The 23,597-nt window shown below is 30.0% G+C and overlaps 1 protein-coding gene across 2 annotated transcripts in view; it reads left to right on the forward strand.

Annotated features, from left to right (window-relative positions):
* Positions 1–23,597, forward strand: part of LOC111635045 (nephrin-like) — a 47,263-nt gene that overhangs the window by 10,135 nt on the left and 13,531 nt on the right. For both annotated transcript variants that reach the window (XM_023379893.1, XM_023379894.1), the window contains exons 2-16: positions 2,374–2,495; positions 6,070–6,127; positions 7,561–7,713; positions 8,715–8,882; positions 9,160–9,450; positions 11,431–11,642; positions 13,980–14,067; positions 14,207–14,343; positions 14,506–14,659; positions 14,851–14,909; positions 15,111–15,354; positions 18,580–18,876; positions 19,141–19,419; positions 19,674–19,979; positions 20,181–20,468. In XM_023379893.1, the coding sequence (XP_023235661.1) occupies positions 2,412–2,495; positions 6,070–6,127; positions 7,561–7,713; positions 8,715–8,882; positions 9,160–9,450; positions 11,431–11,642; positions 13,980–14,067; positions 14,207–14,343; positions 14,506–14,659; positions 14,851–14,909; positions 15,111–15,354; positions 18,580–18,876; positions 19,141–19,419; positions 19,674–19,979; positions 20,181–20,468 (2,818 nt within the window). In that variant the 5' untranslated portion in view covers positions 2,374–2,411. The remainder of the gene's footprint in view (positions 1–2,373; positions 2,496–6,069; positions 6,128–7,560; positions 7,714–8,714; positions 8,883–9,159; positions 9,451–11,430; positions 11,643–13,979; positions 14,068–14,206; positions 14,344–14,505; positions 14,660–14,850; positions 14,910–15,110; positions 15,355–18,579; positions 18,877–19,140; positions 19,420–19,673; positions 19,980–20,180; positions 20,469–23,597) is intronic.

Consider the following 23,597-nt stretch of genomic DNA (forward strand, 5'->3'; position numbering starts at 1 on the left):
ATTCAAATCTGTTTAGCAGAGAACAAAACAACAGAATATTTGAAACGACAAGCGTGACATTACTTATTTATTAAGAGTTTCCGAAAGTAAAATTTGTTTGGAAAAGATTTTAGAGAAGCTCTTTATCGATTGCGTGTAATTTCCACGCCCCACCGAACCTAGCGAATGCATCGATTTTGTTTGTCTCACCAGCTTTCATACGTTTCTACTTATAATTATGGGTTGACTGGAGCGAAAGAAGTGTTTGCTTTCATGCTTAATAATTATATCCATTCGAAGAATCTTCACGACTTTTTTTTCTAGCCGAAAATTAACTTACGATTCCGACTTCGTTAACTCGCAGCGCATTTCCTTTCTTTCTGAAGTGGACATTAATGTCGATGTCGTGGCGATTCTTTAAGATTTCCAGTATTAAATACGTTTTAATAAAGAACAGTTTTATTCGCTGAGGTGAGTGCTGAGGCAAACATTTTCGTACTTTATAAACTTGTTGCAAATAAACTGTGAGCACAATCGTCAAGAACTCTCCTTCGCCGTTTTGCCTGAGGCAATATCTCACTATTTTATTGATGAAAGTTAATGAATCTCACGGCGAAATATCTCAAATACAGGTAGTTTCTTCGTCATTTTCCTTCCACTTCTCTATAATTATATGAAAATTTAATAGTAATTCACTCGATTATGATACAGAGTGAATAATGAACGTTTTTCTTGTAAAAATAAAAAAAAAGTAAAGAATATAATAAATAGTTATCTTTATATATTAATGAATTTTCGTATTTTAAATGTCAAAAATTCCAAATTAATCTTTCTTGAATTTAAATCTGAATTTTAAATTATTTAGATAATAATTTTAATTATAATTATACGACGTAGTAGTTAATATTTTTTAAAAAAATGAATATTTAGTAAAGATTATATATTAAAAAATTATTTTAAGTAATTAAATAATGATATAGTATTATTCTTTTTCTAACATACTGATTGATTTATTGACAACGAAGTTAAAAAAAAAAGTAATTCTTTTACATTATACTGGTTTTATTAACTTAATGAGAGAATATATAAAGTAATTGAATTAATTTCAAGCATTAATTTACATAAATTATATGAAATAATTATATAATTTATTTTGTAAAAGAAACTTAAGAGTAATTTCCATTTATCAAGTATTTTTAGAGGAAAAAAATTCTCTCTTATTTTTATATTTTTACAGTTTGTCTTCTCTTCAGGTTTAAAAATTTCTATTATTTATTATTTAAAATAATTTATTACATAGAATTTAATTTAAATAATTTAATAAACACAAAGATATTCAAAAAAAATTAATTTTTTAATTTTTATTTATATAATTCACCAGAGAGATTGATACTTTTTATAAAAAATTATACACTTTTATTTTTAGTTTTATAAAAAAATATTATAAAGCTATACATGTTAATTATAAAATAACAGTTTTAATTTTATTTATAGTTAAAAGAATATTTAAAAAGCAGCTTTCATTTTTCTTATATAACGTGGGAAACTGAAGGTGCAAAAAATATTTTTAAGTTAAAACACGAGACTGTCAGTGTATTACTACATACGAATTCGATCTTATTAAAAATAATAAAATTTTATTTAAAAATAAATTAATTTTATAATGAAAAATCGCATTTCTTCTCTTTTCCCTTTTAGTAAAATGTTCAATTTTTATACCGGTGCATAATTTATTGTTGTTTCTTTCGTGAAATTTTAAAGAAAAAAAAATTTTTTTTGTGTGTGTGTTCTACATAGTTTTTACAGATACTGATATAAAGAGGAAACAAAAGCGACACAAAATTTTGAAAATTTTATTGAACACGAGGAAGAAAATTGAGTGCATTTACTTTTCTATCTAGGAGAGGAGATAATGAGGTGCGCGGTAGATGTGCTGCACGAACTGTATAAAAAGAGAAAACAGAGTAGATTCTAGAAGAGGGAAAAAAGAGGCATCTAGTAAAGAATAAAAACTGGCAGAATGTGTAGCTAGAACAGAAAGTTGTCCTTGGACCCTCGAGCTAACGGGTCAATAACCCGAGTTTGTGTCCGTCTTTGCACTTTTTGGAAGTTTTATAGTAGTAAATCATGTTGTACAATTTTTATAGAAAATCTTTGCACTTTTTCGCGGCATCAGCTAATTTAATGAATATAATAATTACCTCATAAAAAAGCCTATTGGTCGAAGAAGAGGGAAAAACTTTTTATTTTTTTAAGACTAGAGAAAAACGGGCGAAAAGTCCATCATAACAAAGTCATATCTCTCGAAGTGTTCGATATTTCAATAATTGAATATTTCTTTCGTGGTAAAATAAGCGAGAAAGCCAGTCGACTAAAATCTATCGATTTTTCCAGGTTTCGACCGTTCAATCCCAGGTTATCCCAGATACCAGATGATAGGTAATCCTCAGGATGGAGTTCACAATCTGCAGATAGAAAATGCGCAGTTAGACGACGATGGCGAGTATCAATGTCAGGTGAGAGAATTATCTGTTTTTATATTTTCATTTTTGTCTGGAAAAATTGTTTATAATATCTAGAATTATACTGTAAATAATATCTGTAATAAATGCTTCCGAAACTTAATTAACAAGATACATCTTTAAAAATGTTTAGCCACAAGAGTAAGTGATTTATTCATGAATTACATTAATTTAACAAATGATCTGTAAAAATTAATGAGAAATTTTCTCAAATAATTAGAGGGAAATTAATTATTTAATTCCAATAAGGAATGTATCTCTACTACGATACATTCAATTATAAAATTTTATAACAAATTTTTAAATATAATAAAAAATATTAATTATTTCCTCTTATAACTCTACAGTTAATTGGATGTTGCAATTGTATTTTCATTAGCAGTATATTTGAAATTGTTTTCATGAATATACTTTAAAGAGAAAGGAAAATTAAAATTTATATGCCAGGCCGAGATGTGAGAATTTTGTTACTTGAAGTCACCTTGGTGTAGTGGGATAAAACAAAACTGAGGAAATACAAGAGAGCATATTTTTTTATTGTGGAAATAGGACAGATGTACTGCACGTACTTTTTTCACATTTCAGCAATAATTAAAGTTTTCTTCCCACGTGTGAATATTCCATCTCTTTTGCCAGCGGTAATTAAAAGTTGGGCAGAAATACAAGAAAAACGTAAAAAGTACTTGTTTTACCCATCGTAATTAGCGGAACGTCAGGAGCAGGCCTGCACGGGATTGATTTCTTTCCGTCGATAACTTAATTTGCCACGGATACCCGCGAGATTTTCCGCTTTTATAGTCGAAATTTCCGGATGGATACCAACATCCCGATCAATTCGGTTCGTTCGTTTGCTCGCCGATGACTAATTAAAAGTTAGACTGATATCTGGTCACGAGTTCTTTATTGGAGACAAGCGACGAACCATCCTTCTACGGCTCTGATAGTTGACCCTCCTTTAAGAGAATAGTAGTTTACAATAGTCTCAAGTCATTAGTGAAGTTTAGATACGTGATTGTGGTAGATTGCTTCTCTGTCGCTGCTTCTTTTCTCTCCTAATTATCCTCTGGATCTACTCTTTCCTTTTGGCGATCTTCGCCCCTTATCTCGATTCTTCTCTTGATTCGTGTTAGCTAACTGACAAGTATTTAAATAGCATAGTTGAAAATTATTTCGTGGTGAGTTTATTTCTGCCATCACGAAAACGGAGAGAAAATTGCAAAGTGGAATGTTTAAACGGTTTTTAAATAAGCTCTTTACAAAATTTGACAATTAGAGCTTCTCTGATCGATCCGAAGATATCCAAAAATTATAAAATTAATACCAAAAGCACTGTATCTAGCAGACCGTAAATAAATCTTTCTTTTTCATTGTGCCGATAACAATCTCACAATCGTTGAACTGTAACAGTTCTGTCAGAAATATCGTAGCATTCACTAATTCGATCGCAGTCTAAACGACCTCCTACCAAATATATGGGACTGTTTAAATGGGAAGTCACCAAGTTAGACTTTTGACGTCCTACATTTCTCGTGATATATCTATATAATATCGAGAGTTCATTACAAATATAATTAATAAAACTAAATTAAGAACAGAACTTAATATAAATCAAGTTAATAATTAAACGAAGAAAAAAAATTTTAATTCTTTTGCCTAATTAGCGGAGTAAAATTTCTTTCAATTTATCTTCAACATTTTCAGATGGATTTATATTCTTTTTGTAAATGAAAATATCAGATAGATTCTTTTTATTTATTTATTTTAAATAATATAATTAAAAGTATTGAGTTGATTGGACATAAGATTTTAAATAATCAAATGATTTTCCTTCATAATTATCCAGAGAAATTTGATAGATATAATATTATAATGATGTTTTTATAATAAATGATGATGTCCTGTCCTAAATTGTAAATATGGATAAAAATATTTTATAAAAAAAGTTAGTTGCGTAGTGCTTTTGCATGTTAGCATTTTTCTTTTCATAATTTTTGCAGCTGGAAAGAAACGAGAGACGTGATGGAAATGTTGAATGCTCTTTTCTCAATTTCCATATGTGATTTGCAAAATGGGCTAACGATATAGGAATTCTTCTATGACAGGAGTTAGAACAATAATCAGTTTACTACTTACATTTACATAAAATGCCTCATCCCAATTTTCCAACATTCACTGGCTGCATAATTTTGCAAATTTTATTAGAAAGTTCACTTAAAGTAAACAGTACAATCCACTTCTTATTTCCATCGAAGATATTTTAAAGACGTCTCTGCTTGGCCTCCTTCCCGATTACGTTCACTCTAAATATAATTTGATGTCATTTTTAATTTATTTCGTGTCAGTGGCCGACTATAAAATTTCGAATTAAAAATTTATGATTAAGATATCTCAAATCTCTGAAAAAACTTTTGAAAGGAAACATCGGTTAATATAATCAAGTTACATCGAGTCATATATCAGAAAATAACAATGTTAACTCTGCCTACTTCGTCAACTCGTGCCAAACATTTTCTTATAAATTGACCGGACACACGATGTCAGCTGATCATTTTTCCTGATTTTTTTTCCATCGAATTCTCACTCACTAAATTAATGAAGCGTAATTTATCATTTTAAAAGATTCATTTTAATTTCCAACAGTTTTTACGCAATTTATTACACTCAGAATTGATAGATAGAGTACGGTTAAAGTAAATGCCTACTAATTAATACAAATAAAAAAGTTACACGTCCGAATCAATTGTAAAATCTCTATAAATTAAATCACGCGTGTTCATTTTATATACAATTCGATTAGTTTCACAAACATTTGCCTTTTGTCTTATTTAACAAAGAATTTTTTGTGTGCTTCTTTGGCTGTTTGGCAGAGGATACGATAATGGTGTCCCTGTTGGTGACAGATAGCTGCATATAGATCCAATATGGCATCATAACACAGAAAAACTGGAAAAGCACTTCGTTCAGCGGGCTATCGGCTAAATGCCAAATACTTTTTCGACACCTGACAGTTCTACTCTTTATTTACATTCTTCACGAGAAAAAAAATATCCGAGAGTCCACAAGCAAACACACTTCCTCACTATATATTCATTCTTTCAATTTTATGACAGATTGCAGTTCTCAAAAGTCAGTTTGAGTAGTCGGTCTTCTTTGCATCATTAGCTTTTTCTTCGGCCAGAACCGAGTCTTTAAGTCATCAGGCCGAGCTGTAGAATCTACTTTGTACAAGTCTAGCTCCATTCTTTTTCGTGATTCTTTCTGTCTTCGTATTGACTAAAACATTAAATATCTTTCTTCTTTTTCTTTTTCCTTAAAGATATTTTTTACTATGATCGATACTGCTACTGCACACTTCGTTTTAAATTTAGAATTTTTTCCTAATTCGACAAGAGTCCTTTCTAAAATTACATTTGGGATTTAGTAAGAGTTGTGTCGCAACTGCAACTCCTTTAGTCCTCATATATCTTTGACATTTAATAGATGAGCGATATTAGTTCTCCAATACGTTGCCATACGAATCTGTTGCTGATTCTTGGTTACATATTTTCTTTTTATTACTATTTTACAGGTTGGTCCAGCAGCGAACAACAAAGCCATCAGGGCCGACGCACACGTTACAGTATTACGTAAGTATATTTTAATCACATCTTCGTAATCAGTGTCATAATTTCCGGTTTAGAAAGATTAATCATGATTAATACATGGAAATTTAATAAGAATAAGTCAGCATCACGTGTTAATACGATATCATTTTGATATAACACTGAATTTCCATCTTTCTCAATTATTCTCTAGAAATATATGAAATGTTTTTTATTTTTCCTTAGATACTTTCAAACCACCTCTCTTTTATTTCGTGGTTCGAATGTCAATGACTTGTGACAGATAAAGCATGCGAATGTCTTTTTGTTTCTCGGACAAGTGCTTTTCAGTGTAGCGCATGTGGATACAAGCCTCCCTACTTCATAAGGATTTTTGTTTCTCGAGATAACCCACTCCTTTCTTTTCCAATCCATGACAGATCTGTCATTACTTATGTAATAGGAACACTGAGATCTTGTTTCGTTGTGTAGCATTTTCCGAGGATACAATGTTTGAATTTTGGACAAGGATGGTAAACGCGTATCGTTTCTGAAATGTTATCTTTTGATTTTTCTACTTTCGAGAATTTCCGTATTTTGATATCGCCCGTTAAAAGCGACAGTCTTAATGGCAATTTTATACAAAGGTAGCTTTATCGACGAAGTCTAAAGATATCTCGGATACTTTCGGGAAAAAAAAAGATCTCAATTCGATGAGAGCTTAGAATTTTAGTTCGAGTTCTAAATAAATTCAATACGTTAAAGTTACATCCATTTTCTGTCTAAGTACCGATTTAACTAAATTTAATGATAAAAAGTAAGAAAAAATGGTTGTACAATATTCTTAACTCATTCTTATAATGTTGGCATCGTAATGATAGAGTAGAAAGCAATTAATGTATAACGCTTCGAGTGTTTATATAAAAGCTAAATCACGTCGTGTTCAGAAAAGAGAAGCTCTTGCTTTCTGTTATAGTGCATTAATTCTCAAATGTCCTTATCTAAGCAGTGATAAGCTTAATGTACAGAAATAATACAAAAATCGATTTGGAGAGATGTGTATCCTAGCTAATACAACACCGGTTTCTTTAACCAATGGGCCTTTAGAGTACAAAGGCGAATTATAGGGATTAGAAGCTAAGCATTCCCGACAGATATAATTTATTATCAGGTAGAACAAACTCACACAACACCAAACATTTATTATAATGAGAACGATGAGTCTCGACGTTGGTTTCACATAATGGGAGTCATTTCTTTGCTCGGTTAGCAGGAAAACTTAAAAGAAGCAAGACAATTGACTCTTATAAAATGATGAGAAAAGACGAAGAAAAATCGATACGCTCACTTAGCTCGTTCATTTGTCATAGCCATACATTGCTGTTAATTAAAGTCATTCATTTAGTCACATAAAGTTCATAATTCCCGGAGGATGAATTTTTTTTATTTTGTTTGTTTTTTTCTTGTCTCGGAAACAGTGCCGCCTAAAACCATTACAGTAACGCAACATCCTAATGGAAGCACTGTGGAGGTGAGAGAGTCCGAAACACTTACCTTTACTTGTGTGGTTGGAGGAGGAAAGCCTGCTGCAGAAATCAAATGGTACAGGAAAAACGTCGAACTACGCCCAGGTAAGTCTGTTTTTTTTTTTTTTATTTTGCTTTAAGTTGATTTACATATTGCACTTTACTTTTCTGTCTAAAACACGAGTACCGATGTAAATGGATAACTACTGTATCGAAGCTTTTTTAAGTTTATCGTTTTACATTTCACGGTAGAAATATATAAAAAAAACAATAATTTTTCATAACTCTATATCGAAAATGATTCAGTTTTTCTATGCGTGGATGATGTAAAGGCGATGGATAACTTTGATAATTTTTAAATATATTTTCTATGATAAAAAAATGAAATTTTGTAATTGTTTACGAATTTTTTAAAAGTTTGATACGTGGAATTGAATTATATTGAACGAATATGACGATAGCTTAAACAAGAAAAATTGTTCATTTTTATGCTGAACCCTGTTTAAATACTTAACACGCAACATTTAATTTTTGATTTAATCTTCCGTGAATATTGGTTCGAATAAATCAGCAAGATTTTTGTTTAATCGCTGATATAAGTTTTTGTAAGCAAAAATATTTGCTTTTAATTATATCGTAAAGAATATAGAATAAATCGTATAAAATATTTAATGGTCCAATCCGAAAATAACATCAAATATTCATATGGATCGTAAAGAAATGCAGGATACAGATTATTTTTTCATGTTGTTGGTTTATACATTGAATCATATATCATGAGATTTATTGGAAGAACAATAGTAAAAATGCAGTATATGCAGTATTTAACTTTATCCTATAGCAATAACACCAAAAAATTCTTACATAAATTAGCAGAGTTCAAAGGAGAAATCGAATAAACCTGTATTTATATATAACTCCTCGGATATATTGCTCTATTTTTATCATTCTTGGCATCATTCTAACTGTTGTCTTCTAGAATAGGTTCAATGGATCGTCGTAACGATTTTTATTCGTTGACTTTAAAGCAGATATATGCTCGGGTCACGTGAGATTCGGTTCTTCAAATTTTTTTTCGTTTATTCCATCTATTTTTTTGTTTTCAGATAACGTAGAAGTGAGCGTCGAAGATGCTGACGATCATCGTCAAAATGCCATTAGTACCATGACTCTGTATCCGAATCCAGATGACAATGGGGCTGTGTACACTTGCGAAGCCGTTCACCAAGCCCTGTCCGTGCCATTAAGGACTTCTGTCGAGCTCAGTGTTTTATGTAAGTTGATACACATATTGAAAATTCACAATGGTTTGGTTTGGGTTAATGATTCTTTAATTAATTACATTAGTAATATTTGAAAAACTAATACAGTTTATGGGAGTAATGAACGTAATTAATTTCTTAAATTCTTAAATAAATGTATACCACAAATGTATAAAAATTTAGTAGCTTTTATGTATTTGATTTCTTATAGTGAATAATTAATAAGGCAAGGGAGTATATAATGGATGAATAAAAAGCAATCTTAATCTTCTATTCATTATTTGGCTAGTTCCTCCGGGGCCTCCAGAAATAGAAGGTTATCAAGAAGGAGAAACTATTCGGATGGGAGATACGTTGACCCTTTCCTGCACATCCCGAGGCGGTAATCCTTTAGCTCAGCTTATATGGTATAAGAACGAAGAACAGGTGGATTTCAGTTACACAACCAATGGTCGAGAGTCAACCAATACCATCACTATATTGGTGGATGCATCTGATAATAATGCCTTGTACAAGTGTGAGGCTTTTAATGTCGTCAGTCCGAAACCAATGACGGCTACGGCAAAACTTACAGTTCAGTGTAAGTTAATCAATTTTTACTCCCTCTTGTTTATTTTTCTTTTCTTTTCAAGTAGACTTTCTTTCTCTACTCTTAAGTATTATTTGAATAAGAGAAAGATTGTACTAGCGCCGGTTCGTCCAAATTCTAATCAGATGTAACACTTTGAATACTAAGAGCCTTTTCAATTCGCTTGTCACCGGTAACTCAAGTAATTACATAACTCGAACACGTGCTCTGGTTTCATTACACTTTCGCTTCTCTTAACCTGTAAGTCATGAGTGGTAAACGAAGTCTGAATATTCTCTACGAATGCAAAAATTTTCAAACGTCGCCCGTTTGAATTACAGCCCTTTAACTACCATACATTAACTTGTTATTTCAATGCCGTGTATGAATTTTCTGGTGTTAATAACGAAACTTTCAGTCTTTAGAAACACTTTATTTCTGTAAACAATAAGTTTTTATTAATATTATTTACTAATTGGAAAACTTTTGCTTATTACAATATTGTAGCAACGATTCACGGTTCATCGGTTAATTCAAAAAAGATGTCATTAGCGTACCCTTTCTGTCTGCTACCTTTCGGCATCTCTCGCTAACGATCGACTCACTATCACTTTTGTCCATTCGTTTCCTCTTTCGATCGACTGCGGCATGGGGTAAATGAGGATGCGGCGGGAGATACCTTCTACCACATTTTCTCTGCTTTAATTTACTTATTTTTCCTTAAGATTTCATTAAAAATTAAATCAAACGCTGCAAATACAATTTTTTAAAAAATGTAAATTTATTTATTCACATTAGGAATAATTTACTTTATTTTTCCTTAAAAATTCTTCCATTATTTAAATGCCAACGTTAAATTTATGCCTATATTTTCTACATTAATTAGAAAGTTTAGAATTTTGTTAGTTTAATTTTAATCAGATGAAAAAATATATATATTGTTATTTTTATTGGAAAAACTTTTGTTAATCCATATCTACCTTTAATAGCAAAGTTTTCCAATAGCATATGTCTATATATTTAAATAATCGTGGTTAGAATTCATAATATTATGAAAAATTATTAGTTTCGAAGAAACGATTCGATGTTTACTAATCCACTAGCGTATCCTTTTGTACAGAGCTATAGATATCCGGGAAAAAATTTCCATTTGTTTTACTCGAACGAATACAAAAGTATATATTGGAACGGAAGGAATTTCTTGATAAAATTGGAAAGGTTTGAAAAGTGAAGCATCGAATGCAGTTGATACAGCGCGAACTGAATGTTTTGAAAATTCCATTTATTTTCCGCAGAGCTTACAGCGCGAGTCTTTCATTGATTGCTAGCTTTTCTCGTAATAAAGGTTAGATAGAGAAGCGGGGGACGGATTTTCTCAGTCACAATGTTTACTTTATCCAGCATTTGCAGTCTGGAATGTTTGGTACGTGTTTTGTTTCTCCAAGAGTTAGCGTGCTTTCCCGATGTTTTTTCCGTCACTTATATTCTGAGGAATATTTAAGTGCTTCAATTCGTTGGAAATTACCGAGAGCGCATCAAACACTTTAGCCTTTGCCATGCTTTAAATAATCGCCACGTGCTAAAAATCCCACATGAATAATGTAAACATCAAAATGGCAAATTTAGTGAGTATAAAAAAAAAGTCAGGTGATAAGGAAGACATTAAAATTCGATACCATCTGTTTGACGCCGCAACCTATTTTGTTCGAAGAATAGCTTTTTATATATAAACCAATCACTCTTAAACCAAATAAATCGAAAAAAATCTTTGGTTGGTACATAAAAGTAAACGTTTTTAAAACACGAAACGAGTATTATATTTTCACTTTGATTCTTTTATACCAAGAACCATTTTGTAAAGTAACCGAAACTAGGTCATTGAATTTGATTCTGAAAGCGAAATTTGAATATATATTCACTTAAATATATATGAAGACGTAAATAACTTTACGTAAATTTTATTTAAATCAGTGTTTTTGTTTTTTTATGTAGTTGCTCCTGCAAAGGTCACTATTAGCGGTTCCAAGGAAGCCAAAGCGGCAGATAACGTCACCATGATGTGCATTACGGATCCGAGTAATCCTCCTGCAGAAATATCTTGGGTTGTGGATGGAAGACCCATACAATCCAACAGTACCACCATAGCCGACCCCGGAGGAGGCTGGGTGACGTCATCCAACATCACTGTCACCATCACGGGACAGGTCAGAGGCATTTCGTGATTTATTTTACATCTACTGTAGTCTATATTAACTTAAAAGATGATAAATTTTCAGGTAGTCGATAAATCTGTCTATGCTTTATAATTTATTAAGAGTGTCAAACATTCGTCTACAGTATAGCTTAATTCATTAAGCTTAAAATAAATGTATAGTTAGAATTTTAAAAATAATTCACTCGAATGAGGTTTCTATTTATTTTTGTTTTCGAATTATTGTAAAAATAAATAAATAATAATGAGGTCAGTTTTCATTTGGAAAATTTTCATTTCAGAAGTAAGCTTTATTTTTCTTTTTCGTTTTTTTTTAAAAAGAAAGGAAATTACAGTAATTTAAAAAAATTAAATAATTTGCCTCATTCAAATTCTACAAAGATAAACAAAAAAATATATATATTTCCCAACTGATTAAAAACAACCTTTTTTTGGGGGATTTTTTTTCCTTCTGAGAATTGTAAATTAAAAAAATTTTAATTCACAGATTTTTATTTTTAAGTTTACAAATTTGCATATTTCGATAAATTGTAAATAATGTGTTGCGGTGTTTTAACATGTAAACAAATTAAATCAATTTTTTCCAATGAAACCAACTAAAATCTTCTACAATTTCTCAGAATTACTGAAATTTCAGAACATATTGGATTGTTATTGTTTAAAGTTCTGATTCGATATTCCATTCTGTAAAGATTACGTGATTTTGATAAAGCATTGTTTTAATGTTTTTTATATTACCACTATATATTTTTTTTTATTGAAGAAGTTTTAGTTATAAAATCGGAAGAAAAAGAAAGCATCCTCCTCTTAAATCGATAGATTTTGTGGTTAATGTTATTAAATTCGTTTAATTAAAGTTTCGATTTAAAGAAAAAGCTAAGGTGCCGTCTTCCAATATTGCGCGACATTTTCTAAAAAAGAAAAAAGAAAAAAAAATATTTTATTTCGATTTTATGAAAAAAATATTTGATGCATCGAGCTGTAGCGTTTCGTAACGACTACTTTTCTTGACGATTTCTGTTGCAGCTTCGATAGGAAAAAATAAATAAAAATAAAAATTTGGAAGGAGCTAAAATTTTATCTTATCGGACAGATCATATATAGTAGCTGTTTATTTTAAGTAGTGATGGTTGCTCATCTCTATGAGGATTTTACTACATCGTATAACCCGCTTTAGGTGAAGTAAAATGATTTCAACAAGTATCCGTTTTGTGGTCTTGTATTTTTCGTTGCTGGTGAAGTCGTGACGTATTGTTTCTCTCTGTAAAGTTGACATAAACACTCGGCTGGCCGGAACAAATTGCCTCAACCCAATCGAATGATCGCTAAAAACATGTCAACGGTTGTCTGGTAAAGGCAAAAATTCTCAATTCTTCCATATTTATGTCTGAAACTCTTCTCTTAACATAATTTTTCTTTGTAACTTATTGAACTGTTACGAAGATGAAAATATCTTGAAAATAGTAAACGTTTTCGGATCGTTGTATTCCATATCAAGCAGAATAGTAATATCTTAACGATTTTCCTACGTATAATTAAAAAAAATTGATGATAATTTAACTTAATTTATGGTTATTTATATCTTCTTTATGTTTGTTTTTATTTAATATATTATTGGACAATGAAGTTCGTGAATAGAAGTCGAATAACCGGTTCTTGTTTAACTTCAGCATCTCGCGCGAATTAGTCACGTGCTTTCATTCATTCATATTTATGTAACGTGACGCTTCTTTTTCTTACTTTCCATTCCGATTTTTGCGGTAATTTATTTCTCGAATTCTTTCCATTTTTGTTTTATTTGCCCACGAATTGTATGAAGTAAATACATTATTCCATACAACGCTTACGCAATTTTACATAATAGCATTTATTCGAGAGATTTATATATTTTAGAAACTTTTGTTACGTATTCTCTTTCTATCTTTCTCTCCCTCTTCGAAAGTAAGAACAAATTCCTGTCTATATGTTATTCATAAGTAAATTCAAAACGATTATAAGGTGGTTTTATGTTTCAAAAAATAATGAGGAGATTAAAATTAAAATTTAAAAAAAATGTTTAAATCGATTATTTTGTAATTTTGGCTCGGATGTAATTTATTATTATTTTCTTCGTCATTAATTTTACTTCGTTTTACGGTGACGTCACTGAAAATAATCTTACACTTAACGAAGAGAAAATTAAAAAAAAAATCCTTTACAAATTTATCCAATTTTTAATATTATTTTTTTGTGAGTTTTATTTGAATTTTTTCTTAATTTTAATTTTAAAAAAATATAATATCTTTTAAACAGAATAGATGATAATTATAAGTTTTATTAATTTTTACAGGAGAGAAACATGAAGATGTTTTCTTGTTACGCCGTTAATCACGCCCTGGGAGAAACTGTGGTGGAGACGGCAGTTCTTAGTGTTCTCTGTAAGTTATCATCTCTTTCCCTCTACTACTACTGCCTAAATAATAGCTTTTGTGCCAAGTTTAGTAATAGTAGAAGCTTTAGTCTGGACTTTTCACTTTAAAAATGTGTTTTTCTTTCTCGAATACTTTCCATTTATAGATCCTCCCGACCAACCCAACATCTTTGGTTATGCGGAAGGAACACCTATCCGGACGGACACTTTACATCGGATGACGTGTGTGGCGCACGGAGGAAATCCTCTGCCATCAGTTAAATGGTTCAGGGAAGGGAAGGAGGTAGGCATTTTAAAACCATTCTTATCCGATCGGAATATATTCGATGTATTTTGGCATCCAGAAAGGAAATCTCTGTTCGACGTCATTTATATTCGGTTGGTGGCTATTTTTGTTTCTATTTATAGATCTCTAAAAGAGCTTTTTTTGTTTTGTTTTCTTCAGATCAAGTCTACTTCCACCACTAATGGCAACGTGGTCACCAGTGAATTATCCATAGTTGTTAAATCCAGTGATAACGGAGCCGTTTTTAGATGTGAAGCCACCAATTCTGCAGCTCCCGAGCCTTTGGTCAGAAAAGTCAAACTCACAGTACATTGTAATTATTGGTTTTTGTTTGTATCGAGATTTTTCCTTTGCTAGCTCGAATTCGTAAGAATTTCAATCGTCTTAAACCTCTTAAACTGATCTCAACTTTGTATTTTTATAATAAAAGTTCATACATACTTTTAGATGTAATAAAAAGATTTTTTCCTATCAAAAATGTAGAGAAAATTACTTCCGTTTCAGTTCCACCCAGCGGAGTCAGTATCAAGATCAAACCTAAACAGCCCAAAGCAGATCAAAAGGTAATAAAAAAAACAGAAAATTGAAACTAATAGAAGTTTTATAAAAGTAAATATTATTTTTATTGAAAAAGATTCGAGTCATATAATAAATAAGTCGAGTGAGAATTGTGTTATGTTTCGCTTCTTGTATTCTCTTTTGGTTTTTATTTATTTTTTATGTAATAATGAAAGAAGATGATTTTTTTCTTTGAAATGAAATAGGTGACTCTTGTGTGTGATTCTGGAAGCAGTAACCCTCAGGCAGCAATTACGTGGTGGAAAGATGGCTTTCTTGTGTTGGGTACTCCCGATGGTGTGTTTGATGCCCCAAATGGCGGAAAATCCGTAAGAAACTTGCTACATCTTAACGTGACATCCAGTGACGACGGTGCGGTTTATACGTGCCAAGCCACTAATCATTTATTGCAACAAAGTGCTCACGATGCCGTCACGCTCAATGTCCTATGTGAGTTTCTTTCTTATTTTACTTATAATGATTAAAAAAGAATAGCTTCAGGAATTTTTTCTACGAAAAATTCAGTAAAAAGCGCGGAATTTGTTAAATATCGGTTTTATCTAGTGATGTTTATTATCGCCGCCTTTTATAGTAAAAATATTCAAATGCTTTCATCGCGTGACATTTTTTCCCCCTTCTTCAAAACACGAAACACGCGAAGATTTTATCTACAATGTAACAGGTATTGCAAGATACTCAACTAATTACAAATGTTCCGTTATAAAAACAAATGCCTTATTATCCTATTAAAATATTTAACTTTTAAATTCCTTATTTATATTAAATAGCTTTAGATATAAATATTAAGTAAGACGTTTCCCTTGAGAAATCATAAAAGAAACTATTCAATTGTATCCTGCAACTATGCTTATTATATAAATTTCCGATTGAATAGTTTTTCAACAATTCAATATCAAATTGGAATTCTGAATGCATCTTTTAATAAAAAAATTTTTATTATTATTAAATAAGTAATTTTTTTATTTGTTTACTTTAAAAAGTAATAATATAAAAGAAGAAGTTCTATACGATAAAAAGAATTCTGTTATATTTCTTTACAAACTTATATATTTTTAATATATATATATTTTTATACTGAATATGAGGCTACATAAATATATACATATAGTCTACTCTATACACAATATATACTCGTATGTATTGGAAATAACGTATTTTAAAAATGAAGTCCACATCTTCAAATTCTTTTTATAAATTTTATCGATGTTCTTGAACTTGCATCGCGGTGTAGAATGCTAAAACAGCATTCTGAAGTTTGAAGGATTCTGGAGGATGGAGAGAGAAAGAGAGAGAGAGAGAGACCGGAGAGTTTGAATGGTTTAGAAGTCTTGGCACTATAATGGTTAGTTTCTGAATAATAATGAAATTAAATTAAGAATAATTCTAAAACTTGGTGTTTAATTATTTAATCGTTAATTTGACAATTGAGAAAAATCACGAAGATAATTATGACTTCTAAAAGTAGAAGAGAATTGTCATTTAAGAAAGAGCTATTTTTAGATTAAAAATTTCTTCTCTCTCACGAACTGTCAATTATAAAATAAAAAAAATTTCTCCAATTAAGTAAAATTTATTTTAATTGAGAAGAGATGTTAAGTATTAGTTCAACAGAAAAATTAATTGCTAAAGTTTCAACTAAGTCCATTTCATGAAATATGAATTTATAAATTAACAAACGTGAATTTTAACTCGAATTAAGAAAATTGTTTTATTTTTATAAAGGGTTAATCATTGAACAAAATTTGAAAATATATTAACCCATTAAAAATGAAACTTGAGCACATAATAGGTAAGTAATATCTGCAAAACACTTAATGAATACATTAATGTATAGAAAATTACTTTATTATAATAAAATTATTATTTTCCTTATTATTTTGTAAAATATATATATATATATACGGTAACAAAAATTGATTTTTTTCTCTTTGATTTTTATATAAAATTCAATCTTGTTGCTTTATTAGAGATTAGATTTCTAGCTTTAAATTCCTAACCGAAGAAATAATAAAAATTTTCAAAAAATACATTCAGAATTTTATAAAAATTTTAAAATTTAATGTAAATTATAAACGATTTATAGTATTTATAATAAAAATATTTACTAATATGAAAATGTAGTACAATAATTACACATATTTAAACTCTATTATTATATTAATCATCGATTCTTTAACTAATAAAAGAGAGAAATTTTAAAGTTTTATCGATCTAGTAAAGCCGATCGAAAAGAGCTATCATATTTTACTGCCAGAATTTTAACAGGCGCATAAAATATATATATATATATATATTTTTTTTAAAATTTTCTCTTTGCATAATGCAGAAAATTCTAAGCTATACATTCGATATATTAGTATCCTAGAATAGTATCGATTGGAGTAATACAGGCAGATCATTTTTGTTTTTTAATGAATTCATCCCTTATGATGAACTAGATCAAATGACATTTCAATGAATATGCAACAACAAAAAAAACTAAAATAAAAATATATTTTTTTGAATTCTTTAGTTTTTAATTATTAGAGATATTTAAGANCTGCAATTTTTAGAATTATTCATTTAATTTAATTTTATATAAAATAGTGTAATATAGTTCCCAGATATTAAATCAATCAGAAATTTTATATTAAAAATCACTATGAAATTATAATAAAGTATTTTCAAATTTATATATGCACGAGTCTGATTTTTGGATACCTTTATGTCCAATGGTTCCAACTTGCAAAAAAATCAAACTAGATAGAAAACTTTCGAATTTATATTTAAAAATAAATTTAGGCATCTTTTCATTATTGTAATATTTAACAGTGTTTTAAAAATTTAATTGTATTTTGATTGTTTATTGCACAATAACATTATTGCTACAGATTATTGCACATGAATATAAGATGATTCTTTTGTTTGTACATTAATTTAAATTGTTTGAAACTTTCGTTTTTGACTTAATACAAATAAAAGTTTTGATACCGTTTTAATAAATAATCTTTTGAATTTAATCGTTTTAATTATGTAATCAACATTAAAATTCATTAAATTTTAAAATAAAATTAAGATAAAGAAATTAATTGATCCGTATCCATTAAGTAATAATAATATTAAATGCATTTCACTTTATTTCCAATATAGTAAATTAATAAAATTATAATTAAAATTGATGTTATAAATTCTCATTTTCTGTAATTGGTTTGAACGAAGCTTAAATTAAGAATTATATTTAATGTTTACGCTTTTATTTTTGACGCGGTATATCAATATTTAAATTGTAAATATTATTATAAATATGATTTTCTGGAATCTCTGATGTAAGATATTCGTGAACATAATGTAAATATCATCTAAAGTGCAGACTCGGATTAACAATTACGATGCACTTGCTATTTGTTTATTAAATAGTCAACTTAATAATTATTTCATGAATACATTACACTTAATATATTTGAGAGTTTTATTAAAATTAATATATATGTAATTACATAAATAAATTTTAAATAATTATTTTTTTCTTAAAAATAGAATTTGGCATTTCTTTTCAATTGTCAAAGATATTGACATACTCTGAAACAAATACACATATAAATATATCGCGTATGGCATTTTTACAAATACCTTTATTTTCCAGAATGAATAATGAGATATGACTGAATCTTTCAGACAAACCAGAATTTCCAGAGTCGTTTTCCCTCCAGACCTACGACGTTATTGAAGGGGAGACAACTATAATCAATCTCACCGCTCAAGCCAATCCTTCGTCCATCACATATTCTTGGACAACTGGTGGAAACGTCGTACCCAGCGTGGAAGATGCGGACAATACAAAGTACAGGATCTTCGCTGTAGGGCCTCTTCTTCATATTAACGGAGCAAAAAGGGACGACGGAGGTGCTTATAGCTGCGAGGCAACTAACGAAGAAGGCACCAATAAAATAACAATTCAAGTCAATGTTCACCGTACGTGAATTATTTTTTATCATTTGTCATCCCTTTTATCCACTTCGCTACTGTGTAAAAGGGCTATTCCGCATAATAGTATCATAAAATGTTTACTTGAAAATTTTCGGATATTAAATTTGATGCATATTTATTACCTCGGCTACTAACACGCTATAATGTTTATTAATATAATTTAATTAATGGTTGCTTTACACTTAGTATATAGAAAAGAATAGCAATTAAATTTTAAATTATTTACATAAGATATGTTTATATTATCAGGTGGTGCGAAAATTACGAGGATAACAGAGATCGTTACTGTAGATCAAGGGGATAATGCCTTCTTGGAGTGCGTGGCTGATGCCAACCCCATCACCGACGATCTGATCACGTGGTCGCGCTCCGATTTCGACATGATAAGAACTCAGCAGAGAGCCGAAGGCGGAAAATCTTACTTAACTGTCTACAACGTCTCAAGAGACGACTCGGGAAAGTTTACGTGCACAGCCAACAACGGTGTTGGCACAGAAGATGCCAAAACTGCAATTCTCGTCGTGAAACGTGAGTTTTTTGTCCTAAGGCGATTTGAAAATTTACAAGTTTAAATGTAAAATATTAAATAACCAAGAAATCGGTAGTAATAAAAATATATATAAACATAACGCTTAGAAATTCTACGCTTTGCAATTCTTTAAAATCGAAAAGATAATTTAGTTGTTTTGTAGAAATGTCTTTTCTAGATTCTTTTCTGACGATACTGATTCACCTGGGACTCTATTTAAACCCGACTCAATCCTATTTAATGTTTTCCACAGATAAGCCAGTTATCGACAAGTCTGCTCCATTTTTAAAAGCTGCGGGTGATAAAGGAGAAAATGCTCAAATCACGTGTCGTGCCAACGGTGCACCAAATATTACATTCAGTTGGTATAGGAACGGGGAGAGTGTAGGAGATTATCTCAGTAATAAATTCGAAATGGAATCGTACCAAGTGGATTATATTACCTGGGAAACCGTTCTTAACGTCAATCAAATCCGTACCGTGGATTACGGATCTTACGATTGCGTTGCCAGGAATGAATTGGGAACAGACAGGAGTACCATCAGCTTAGAAGGATTGTGTAAGTCGAAAAACTTACAAAAATCGAATTTCAAAAATAGAGTTTAGTATTTAATATATTCTCTATGTCTCTTTTTCGATATTTAATGTTAAAATAATAGAGATTTTTCTCAATAAATTTATTATTGTTGTCTTAATTACCGTGTATATAGTTTTTTATGACCAATTCTTATCGCTTATTAATTTTTTGATGGTTTAACAGCCGTGCCAGATCCTCCCATTCATATCAAAGCACTTAATGTTACGCATGACTCTGTTCGTTTAAAATGGCTACCGGGTTTCGACGGTGGAAGAGAGCAATCGTTTCGTGTCAGGTACCAGGTGCTGGATAGTTATCCACTCATGTTCACGGATGTGTTTCCTTCCAACGCCACCGAGTTTACGGTCACAAATTTACAGATTGGAACTACTTACGTCTTTCAATTGATTGCTATCAACGAACTGGGAGAGAGTTCAGTCTCCGAAAAGTTCGTCAGAGTCACTACTTCAAGTGAGTATATAAAACTTTAGAATAATTTTATTTTCTTTACACATTTTCTTCTTTTCGATCTCGTTCGTTTACTCTCAAATTTAATTAATTTGCGCACTGTACAGGAATTATTATAACTAGGAGGCGTAGGTTAGTTAAACATATAAGCAACTCCCGAGAGTCACGAAACGAACGGATCTAACGCCCTGAATCGTTGGTTATAGAATTAATGGGTGAGTCTAATAAACACCCCTTTGCTTCTTTATTTTCGAGCTCTGATAGTAGGAAAAAAAAGAAATATTTTCCTGAATTTCGAGCTCAATAGCCAAGAACTGGTATGGTACAGGAGAAAAGGAACTTTTTAAATAATAAAAGAAAATCGATATGTTTTTGTTTGTTTAGACTTTGTTCTTTTAATGTTAACTTCATAGCGTAGATCGGTTGCATCCTTTATTGTCGAAGGGCCGGACTGGGCGTTTTTCTATCTTTCAATGTAGGAATTTCCGTGGAGACCATTTTCGTGTGCGATATCGTCGAAATATCATTCCCTCCCATCCGGTGTTTTCTGCCATCATTTATAGGGTGGCGAATATTCAGTTATCTTATTCAAACACTCTCTATTATTCTGTGTTTGTAAAATAAAATTTATTCGATGCAAATTCTGTGTAGAAGAAAATGGGATCATGTGGGTTTTTCTCTATTTTTTTTCTTTTTTTTGTTTCGAAAAATATGCCATGCACACAACAATGGTTGTACTTAATTATAATTTTTTTACACATTTCTCTCGTTGATTTTGATTTAGTGGGGTGTTCTTTCTTAACTACTTTCTTTTATTTTTATCTTGACATGTTTTATTTCTTTATATTTTATGTATCTTTCGCATAAACATTAAATATTTTAATGAGTTATATCATTGAAATGAGGCTACATAAATATATACATATAGTCTACTCTATACACAATATATACTCGTATGTATTGGAAATAACGTATTTTAAAAATGAAGTCCACATCTTCAAATTCTTTTTATAAATTTTATCGATGTTCTTGAACTTGCATCGCGGTGTAGAATGCTAAAACAGCATTCTGAAGTTTGAAGGATTCTGGAGGATGGAGAGAGAAAGAGAGAGAGAGAGAGACCGGAGAGTTTGAATGGTTTAGAAGTCTTGGCACTATAATGGTTAGTTTCTGAATAATAATGAAATTAAATTAAGAATAATTCTAAAACTTGGTGTTTAATTATTTAATCGTTAATTTGACAATTGAGAAAAATCACGAAGATAATTATGACTTCTAAAAGTAGAAGAGAATTGTCATTTAAGAAAGAGCTATTTTTAGATTAAAAATTTCTTCTCTCTCACGAACTGTCAATTATAAAATAAAAAAAATTTCTCCAATTAAGTAAAATTTATTTTAATTGAGAAGAGATGTTAAGTATTAGTTCAACAGAAAAATTAATTGCTAAAGTTTCAACTAAGTCCATTTCATGAAATATGAATTTATAAATTAACAAACGTGAATTTTAACTCGAATTAAGAAAATTGTTTTATTTTTATAAAGGGTTAATCATTGAACAAAATTTGAAAATATATTAACCCATTAAAAATGAAACTTGAGCACATAATAGGTAAGTAATATCTGCAAAACACTTAATGAATACATTAATGTATAGAAAATTACTTTATTATAATAAAATTATTATTTTCCTTATTATTTTGTAAAATATATATATATATATACGGTAACAAAAATTGATTTTTTTCTCTTTGATTTTTATATAAAATTCAATCTTGTTGCTTTATTAGAGATTAGATTTCTAGCTTTAAATTCCTAACCGAAGAAATAATAAAAATTTTCAAAAAATACATTCAGAATTTTATAAAAATTTTAAAATTTAATGTAAATTATAAACGATTTATAGTATTTATAATAAAAATATTTACTAATATGAAAATGTAGTACAATAATTACACATATTTAAACTCTATTATTATATTAATCATCGATTCTTTAACTAATAAAAGAGAGAAATTTTAAAGTTTTATCGATCTAGTAAAGCCGATCGAAAAGAGCTATCATATTTTACTGCCAGAATTTTAACAGGCGCATAAAATATATATATATATATATATTTTTTTTAAAATTTTCTCTTTGCATAATGCAGAAAATTCTAAGCTATACATTCGATATATTAGTATCCTAGAATAGTATCGATTGGAGTAATACAGGCAGATCATTTTTGTTTTTTAATGAATTCATCCCTTATGATGAACTAGATCAAATGACATTTCAATGAATATGCAACAACAAAAAAAACTAAAATAAAAATATATTTTTTTGAATTCTTTAGTTTTTAATTATTAGAGATATTTAAGAATTATTCATTTTTATTTTTTAATATATTTTAAAAAATTATATATTAAAATATATGAATATATATGNTTAAAATTTTAATTTTAATTCTGGTAAACCAAGGAGATTAATTCGAATTGTAATTTTTGTTCTTCAAGCAATAGCAGCATTGAGAATAAAATAAACTGTAATTAAAATTGTTGGAAATAATTACTCGGCATTTCTAAATTAGGAAAAAATTAAGTCAAATTAGAAATTTTTTTTAAGTTTTTCAATTTTAAAGTTATTTAAGTTTAATGTTTAACATTGGATTGAATTTATTTTTAAAAAGTGAGATTTAATCTTTTGAATGTTATAATATGTTATTTTAAATTTACAGGTGGGATACAAAGTCGGAAGTCCATCGATAGTACCCGGACACGCTAGTGTTGTAAATATCGACATGTGTGAGAATGCTCGTTACATTCCTTATCCAGTAGGACCAGTTGCACCGCATGTGGTAGCCAACGCCACTCCGCTTCTTACAACGTTCAATCCAAATTACCAGGGTTCCCCGGTGCCACCTCACCAATCTCATCAGATGGTGCCTCCACCAGATGGTGTTGTCGTTCGCGACGAAATGGACGGCCATCTTGTATGACGCCAGTCTCCGCTACACCTATTCGTCTGGTGAACTATAAATTAGTGTGGGACCAGGTCCCTTCCTTTCATCCGAAGGTATGGAAGTTCGTCAAAGTCGACACGTGCTCCGGAAAGCTGCAAATAAATGTCGTGGGGGTGTTTACTCGTAGATGTGTC

This window comes from Centruroides sculpturatus, unplaced genomic scaffold (assembly GCF_000671375.1).
Source record: "Centruroides sculpturatus isolate CEXI.00-Female unplaced genomic scaffold, Cexi_2.0 scaffold993, whole genome shotgun sequence".
In the NCBI taxonomy this organism is placed as follows: Eukaryota; Metazoa; Arthropoda; class Arachnida; order Scorpiones; family Buthidae; genus Centruroides; species Centruroides sculpturatus.